General features: G+C 43.1%; 1 protein-coding gene across 1 annotated transcript in view; it reads right to left on the minus strand.

Moving 5' to 3' along the window:
• The window catches only part of kcnh3 (potassium voltage-gated channel, subfamily H (eag-related), member 3), a 547,160-nt gene that overhangs the window by 218,296 nt on the left and 319,940 nt on the right, over positions 1-8,924 (minus strand). The window contains exon 4 of the mRNA XM_080198480.1: positions 3,872-4,002. Coding sequence (XP_080054606.1) covers positions 3,872-4,002 — 131 coding nt within the window. The remainder of the gene's footprint in view (positions 1-3,871; positions 4,003-8,924) is intronic.

Raw genomic sequence — 8,924 nt, forward strand, 5'->3', positions numbered from 1 at the left:
AGCTCGCCCCTCCCCCCCCTCACCCCATGAGCACACCTGCGCTGACTTGGCTTCCCCTCCATGGTAACAAGGCAAACTTCATTAAACTCTGGAATGCTCTAATGGGTGCATGACTCACCCAAACTGCCTGCAGCTGATCTGTCCTAACAAGGGAAAGATTCGTAAAAATCCTATCCCCACCCCACTCACAAACACATCCCCAGAACCCATGCAGTAATGGCTCCAGACAGTGCTGCTTGACAAGTCTTGAGGCCGCAGCAGTGCCATTTCAAAGAGTTTCCAGTCCATCTCCCACCAGTAACAGTGCCTGCTGCTGCCAGCACTAGGATCCAAAATCAGCACTAAGACCCATGGTCAGCGCTCAGACCCGGGTCCATGCTGAGAGTCTGAAGTTGAACCCCCGTGAGCAACAACAGCCCCCCACTTCCCTATACGCTCGCAGATTCCCCAACCGAAATGCAACTTGGCCACCACAAAACGACTCTCCCTGAGCAACACAGAACATCTTGAAAACAGAAATTTACCTCCTCACCCACCCTCACTGCTCCAGTGCCTGAAACCGACTTTTAGACGGGAGATGCTTTCCTGATCAAGCAAGATTGTTAAGGCAGGTGAGCTGGGATAGTTTGGACTGAAACCCGCTAACTGCATTGTGATAAATGCAAAAAAATGCAAATTGATGTTTCGCACATTTTGGGCAGGGTCCCGATCGCACTGATGATTTTTTGTGATAAAATGGGCGCAAAAACGGATGCCATTCCTGCTAGTTGCACCCGATTTCATGACTTTTTACCACTGCAAAATGCGTGCGATGAGGTCATAAAATTCCGTCCTTCGTGTCACCAGCTAGTTTTCTGGCTCGGCGCACAGTCCGCCGGGTGCAGTGAGGTGGTAAAATCATGCTCCACATTATGAGTAGATAAACTTTGCAGGCAGAAGCATTTATCTCATTGGTATCTGTAAATAAATACCTGTTTTCTTAAAATCATTATTAAAACACTTTTGAATGTGGCATTTTCATGTTATGAGTATTAGACATTACAATTTAAAATGAATGTCCATTGAAAGGTGTTATTCAACTTAAAAAGTTTAAGAACCAAAGCACTTGCTCATCCACCATTATACCATATCATTAGTCAATATATAACAGTGGATATATCATTAGAGGAGATGGTGGTGTGGTGTATTGTCATTGAATTAGTAATCCAGAGACTAACGTAATGCTCTGGGGACCAGGTTCAACTTCCACCACAGCAGATGGTGGAATTTGAATTCAATAAAAGTCTGCAATTAAAAATCTAATGATGACCATGAAACCATTGTTGATTGTTGTAAAATCCCATCTAATTCACTAATGCCCTTTAGGGAAGGAAATCTGCTACCCTTACCTGGACTGGCCTACACGTAATCCAATCCCACAGCAACATGGTTGACTCTTTTGCCCACAGCCCCTGAACTATTAGAAAAAATACAATGCTTGGAAGATTGTGGGCATTGCCAACTGAATAAGAAGGAAACACTAGAAAACATCCACTAATGAGCTACACAGATCAGGCATATCCTAGGTGTGATCCTGTTCCTAAACAATCTCAGCCAGGACAAAAGCAAAATACTGAGGACGCTGGAATCTGAAACAGAAACAAAAAATGCTGGAAAATCTCTGCAGATCTGATAGCATCTGTTAAGAGAGAACAGATCTAATATTTTGAGTCTGGATCACCCTTTGTCAGGGTCGGGAAGGGAGTGGAGGGTGGGGGGTGGGGGGCACAGGGGAGGCAGGTACAAGAACTGAAAATTTGGAGCTCAGCCAAACCTGCATTCACAAGAGAGGGACTGGATGAGGTTGGAGAATCCAGGCCATTATGTGTATGGATGCTGAATAAGGGCAGAGTGGGGTTTACCTGCAATTTCTTCCGCAATCAGATGGCTTGCTAACGTTTAAAGACCAGGATCACACTTGATTAATTGGACAATGACCATTCCCTGCAAGAATAACATACACCTTTACATATGTTTTTATGAGCTATGAACCTAGCAGAATTGTTTCCGCATCAGTGGAAAGGAACACTGACAACTCATTTGGATGCTATAAAAGCTAATGATTTAAATCTGACCTTATATGGATTCAGCTGTTTTGTTTTCAACCAGTCCCAGTGCTCTCCACTAGGAATCATCATTCAGTGCAAAATGAAATAAAAAGTTGGTACAGCTTCTAAAATATATTTTAATTAATTACTCTGATGTCTACCTCCACAACTGAGTCACAGCGCTTGACTTTAAAATAAACTAATGTATCCTGAGTCAACAGGAATCTCCTCTATCTCTGAAAGATAATATTCAAATAAGCTGTTGCAGAGCTGACATGAAATTTGAGTTGTATGCTACATTCTCAGACTGTATGCGTTTTATTGATGGAGTTGCTGATTGCAGCTAATTCCAGCTCCAAATATTCAGTTGTTCCCCATGAATAAGAACAACTAACTCCTCATATATACACCACTGTTTACTCTCTGTTGCTAATGATAAGCGACTAAAGGCCAGCAAATCTGTGCCAATCACCTTGTCTTTATAAGATGTTTGAATGGGAACATGACTAGAAATTTTAATTAATTCCACAACAATTTATTGAATGCATCCTTTTTTTGTAAGTGAAAAATTAACACTAAAGTAACTTTAACCCAAGGATTGGTGATGTGTTGACTGTTTTTCAAATCATCAATTGACACTGAAAAAATTTACATAAATAAAGCCAATCCAAAATAAGGATTATCTTTATTAATGTAATACCACCCCTCCTAGGCTATAATATACTCTTAAAACATAATGTTAAATCAAGAGGATCTCAAACTAGACTCTTTACCCTCTTTTGATAATGTTCCTACCTGTCCAAACTTCTTTTGATTACAGGTGTCAAGCAATTAGCGTTCTTTCTCTCCTGAGGCTGTTCTAGCATGTTTAGTCAAAGACACTGCTGTTTTATGTGACCTGTGGAAGAGGGTCTCTGTAGATTAGCACATTTCACGTGTGCTGATAGAAAGAAATGCAGACTGAACGAAGGAACATTTCTTTCTGTTAAGTGTCAGGCTCCTTGCTGAATACGGTGGGCAATTAGGGCACTGAGTTAACTGAGTTAGGGCCGTCTGAACCTAGATCCCATTGAGCATGCACTGTAAGCATTAAAATGCGTCTGACCCCTCCATCTCTCCATTTCCCTTGTCCTTAAAATACAGCTCTTTGGCCAATCTTCTGGTCAACCACCCCCCTCCCCCGCCCTCAGTATCTCCTTCTTTAGCTCTTTTGTTCTGTGAGTGCACTTACGTGAAACACCTTGGGATACAACTGATTTTTCAACACAATTGATTTTTGTTCTGATAAATCAGCCATGTAACTCAGGAAGGATACAAGGATGGTTGGTAAATGAAATGGGATTACACATGAGTGCAGCATGAGGCAAGTTTCTGAAGCTGGGGTTTAATGATGTTAAAAGAGCAAAGCAAAGATTTGATGTTTGACCAATGTTGTTTCTTATGTGGCAATGCTTGATGCTGCCAAGGGCAACAATTGGAAAACATGTTCTAGCATTAAAATCTTTCACCTTCAGCACCAGAAAGAGATATCTCATATTTAATATGAGCTTGTGTCAGCCGTATAAACAGCTGAAACCAAATGAAGAATGAGAAATGTGTTTTTTTAATCTAGCAGGGTATGCCAGTGCTTGTTATTTTTGTTTTACTGCTACAGGGCATGAATTGATGTCACTCCCTGACATCACATGCCAATCATCAAAGGCCAAAATTAAAAATAATTAACTTATAGAATAGGTAAGTGTCTGAATCAGTATATGAAGTAATCTCTGGATTCTTATACATACATTGTTTAGCTTGAGCTTGCTCTTGTCTTGTTTCTGTAAGTGCCCTGACAGGTGGTACAAGACAGCTCTGCTTCTTCTTCGGTTTGCGTTGAATCCTGGTGGCCTAGTGCTTTGGTAGATTTCCACATCATCTGCAAGTGGGAAAATAAGATGCACGTATTTTCATCAGTTGAAAATTATACAGAAGTATACCCACAGAAGTATACCCACAGAAATGCATAGAAACAGGGGTGACAATTGGAAGTGACAACTATTATTACTGAGCCAAGTACGATGTGGCATTTCCCCTTTACTATACTGGAGAATTGGTCTTGATTTGTACACTCAGGATTGGATATGCGAATTGAACCCACATGCTACTCTGCTTTAGTGAGAGCTGGTCCACAGAAAGTTTTCAACTCCCTATAATACACGTATATTCAAAGATAAAAATCCTTCTGATATAAACATTGTGTACTTACTGTTGTAACAACAGAAGTTTTACATAGTAAGACATCAAAAATATAATGTAATAATGGCCAGCTGATCCGTGTTTGTGATGTTGATTAAGGGATTAAAGATTGATCAGGAAAACAGGAAAAATATCCAGTTCTTATTTATTTATTTGTTCATGGAATATGGGCATTATTGGCTAGGTCAACATTTATTGCCCGTCCCTAATTGACTTTGAGAAGTTGGTTGTGAGTTGCCTTCTTGAATCGTTGCAGTCCATGTATTATAGGAACATCATAGAGCTCTTATGGAGGCAGTTCCAGGGTTTTGACCCAGCGACAGTGAAGGAACAGCGTTATAGTTCCAAGTCAGTATGGTATAAGGCTTGAAGGGGAACTTGTTCCCATGCATCAGCTGCCCTTGTCCTTCTAGCTGGCACAGGTTGCAGGTCTGGAAAGTACTAATGAAGAAGTCTTGGTGATGCCTTCTGCAATGCATCTTATAAATGGTACACGTTGCTGTCTATGTACATTGGTGTTGGAGGGAGCGAATCAGGTTTGTCCAGGATGGAGTTGAGCTTCTTGAGTGTTGCTGGAGCTGTACTCATCCAGGCAAATGGGGAACTCTTTAAGATAGTGCTAGGGGATCTTTTACATCCACCTGACAGGACCTTAGCTTAATATCTCAACTGAAAGACATCAGGGGTGATCTTATTAGCTTGTTCTGCTGGTCGATGGGCAGGGTGAACTGGTAAGATCGCAAGAGAGGTGAAAAACTGGGTTTGCCCAATTTTTTTGTCTCTTATCAGCCCTAGATTTCTGGCATGATCAGCCTTGTGCCTAGGAAGGACAGTATTGAAATGTGAACTCACCTGATGAAGGGGCAAACCCCGAAAGCTGGTGGCGTTTACTACCAAATAAACCTGTTGGACTTTAACCTGGTGTTGTGAGACTTCTTACTGTATGCTGGCTCAGAGCCAGAGATGCAAGTCAGTATGGACAAATTTTCCATGGCTTGTGACAACTTTGGACTCACCATCAACATTAAAAAGACTGAAGTCATGTACCAACCTGCTCCTCATGCACCATACACAGAACCCATAATCAGAATCAAAAGGACAGAAAGTACAGGCAGTGGACCAGTTCACTTATCTTGGCAGCACCCTCTCCTGAGCATTGACTATTGATACAGAAGTTAACAGCAGAATAGCAAAGGCAAGTTCTGCTTTCAGTAGACTGCGCTCCACTCTATGGGAACATCGAGGAATCAGCCCAGCAACAAAACTGAAAGTCTACAGCACCGTGGTACTCACTACCCTCCTGTATGCCTGTGAAACGTGGACTGTGTATCGAAGGCATGCAAGGCAGCTCAATCATTACCACATGACATGTCTTCGCAGAATATTACGCATCAGGTGGCAAGACAAAGTACCAGACACTGAAGTTCTCTCTAGAGCAAGTCTACCATCAATCCACATACTGCTGATCAAAGCACAGACCCCGTGGGCAGGTCATGTCATCCGTGTGTCAGACCAGCGCATACCCAAGCAGCTCCTTTTTGGGGAACTCTCTTCTGGAAGACGTTCACATGGAGGGCAGAAGAAATGTTACAAAGACACACTCAAGGCCTCCCTGAAGTCACCTAACATAGATACAACCAGCTGGGAAATGCTGGCACAAAACCGCCCTACCTGGCACTGCCTCATCCACAAACACTGACAAGCTTATGGATCAAGGTGCACTGCTGAAGCACAACTTAAGTGCAAGCTGCACAAGCCCAGAGCCACTACCCAACAACTACAGTGTTTACACAAGTCTGTCTAATATGTGCCAGGACATTCCATGCCCGAATTGGCCTGATCAGTCATCTTCGGACACACCACAACCACTCAAAATGACTAATAGTGTCGAGGTCCTCATCGACAATGATGGACGAATGATTAAAAAAAACCCTTTTTGATCAAGTCATTATTATGAGGGAGGAAGTGTTAGGTGTATTAAAACCCATTTCCATCACCTCCCACACCCCATCTCTGAACTGCCCAAGCCCTCTATGCCCAAAGCCCAGACTTAGCTGCTTCCAGACATTCATTGCTCCTCTTCTTGTTTCTCATTGCAGTCCCAGCAGTGCCCAAAAACATGCTTTTGATGCTATAGGGATTAATGAACAGCCAGTCAATTGGATTGGTTGGGGGTGGGACATCCCCACCAGCGAGGGAGGAAGTCCCACTTGGCCCTTGTTTCACCCACCCACAGTACATTATGGCAATGGGGTGGGCTGATGTGAAGCAAGATGCTTCCATGCAAACTTTACTCCCGGGCAGTGGGAGTAAACAGCCACCCTCTGCCCTCCCGCCACATATTCTGCCCTATATCTATGATCACAGCAGATGTTGATGATGATCTGCTACTCCCATTTACACCTCCTCAAGACCCACTTTTGTTTCCTGTCCCACTACATTTGCCGTGCACCTTTGTGCACGCTACGAGAGGACACAGGTTTAAGGTGCTGGGGAGCTGGTACAGAGGAGATGTTAGGCATAAGTTTTTCACTCAGAGTGGTGAGTGAGTGGAATCGGCTGCCGTCGGTGGTGGTAGAGGCAAACTCGCTGGGGTCTTTTAAAAGACTTCTGGATGAGTACATGGGATTTAATGGGATTGGGAGTTATAGATAGTTCTATGGCCTGGTAGGTATGGATATGATCGGCGCAACTTGTGGGCCGAAGGGCCTATTTGTGCTGTAGTGTTCTATGTTCATCTCTGTTATCACCAGCCATGTTGTCAAATGATAGCTCTAATCATCCTCAAGGTTGTCGTGGTGGCTCAAATGTGTGTAGCACAGTGGACTGCTGCATAATAAACACATTGTCAGGATTTTCCAATTCTGCCTGAGGCAGGTATCATCATGGGCTGGGTGGGAAAATTTGGAAAGCAGCCAACAGTCGGAAAATTCCATCCACCATAAGTGTTCAGGATAGTGGGCATCGATTTGTGAGATACTCTGTATATTCACACTCAAGCTGGACTTGAGAAAGTGGAACTACTTTGCAAGGACTGATTGGGGACAGTCAGCATGGCTTTGTGAGTGGAAAATTTAAGTTTTTTGAAGGGATAACCAAGAAGATAGATGAGGGCAGTGCAGTTGATGTTGTCTACATGGACTTTGGCAAGACCTTTGACAAGGTACTGCATGGTAGGTTGTGGTATAAAGTTAAATCTCACAGGATACAGGATGAGGTACGTAAATGGATGCAAGATTGGCTTCTTGACAGAAGCCAGAGGGTGGTTGTAGAGAGTTGTTTTTTCAAACTGGAGGCCTGTGAACCAGCGGTGAGCCTCAGGGATCAGTGCTGGGCCACTGTTATTTGTCATTTATATTAATGATTTGGATGAGAATATAGGGGGCATGGTTAGTAAGTTTGCAGATGACACCAAGATTGGTGGCATAGTGAACAGTGAAGACAGTTATCTTCAATTGCAATGGGATCTTGATCAATTGGGTCAGTGGGCTGATGAATGGCAGATGGAGGTTAATTTGGACAAATGCGAGGTAATGCATTTTTGTAGATTGAACCAGGGCAGGATATACTCAGTTAATGGTAGGGCGTTGGGGAGAGTTACAGAACAAAGAGATCTAGGGGTACATGTTCATAGCTCCTTGAAAGTGGAGTCACAGGTGGACAGAGTGGTGAAGAAGGCATTTGGCATGCTTGGGTTCATCGGTCAGAACATTGAATAGAGGAGTTGGGACGTCTTGTTAAAGTTGAACAAGACATTGGTGAGGCCACACTTGGAACACTGTGCGCAATTCTGGTCACCCTATTATAGAAAGGATATTATTAAACTAGAAAGAGTGCAGAAAAGTTGTACTAGGATGCTAGCTACCAGGACTTAATGGATTGAGTTATAAGGAGAGGTTGGATAGACTGGGACTTTTTTCTCTGGATCACAGCAGGCCGAGAGGTGACTTTATAGAGGTGTATAAAATAATGAGGGGCACAGAAAAGGTAGAGTAAATATATTTTCCCAAAGGTAGATCAGTCTAAAACTAGACTAGGTTTAAGGTGAGAGGGAAGAGATACAAAAGTATCCAAAGGGGCAATTTTTTCACACGGAGGGTGATGAGTGTCTGGAACAAGCTGCCAGAGATAGTAGCAGAGGCGGGTACAATTTTATCTTTTGAAAAGCATTTAGATAGTTACATAGGCAGATGGGTATAGAGGGATATGGGCCAAATGCAGACAATTAGGATTAGTTTTGGGGTTTTAAAAAAAAAGAGGCATCATGGACAAGTTGAGCCGAAGGGCCTGTTTCCATGCTGTAAATCTCTATGATCTATGGTTGTGGTACATCCCAGAGGTGACATGGGACGTCAACATGTGTCAATGGCACCTTGCACCATGTAGAATCTGTAGTGTAAAGGGTTAAAAGTTATTATGCTAATAGATAATATACATAATAGGTGATGTCAGATCATGGGTTCGCCCCAAAACCGGAAAATTCTGCCCGAGGTCAACGGACCTGTCCATGGTCCATCCCTTACCCGTTCCCATTCCAGTGGCAGACGGGAATGTAAATTTTATCCCCACGTGTCGACTTAGAGAGAGATGGTTCCAGAAGCA

This window comes from Carcharhinus amblyrhynchos, chromosome 11 (assembly GCF_965287045.1).
Source record: "Carcharhinus amblyrhynchos chromosome 11, sCarAmb.v2.hapA, whole genome shotgun sequence".
Taxonomy (NCBI): Eukaryota; Metazoa; Chordata; class Chondrichthyes; order Carcharhiniformes; family Carcharhinidae; genus Carcharhinus; species Carcharhinus amblyrhynchos.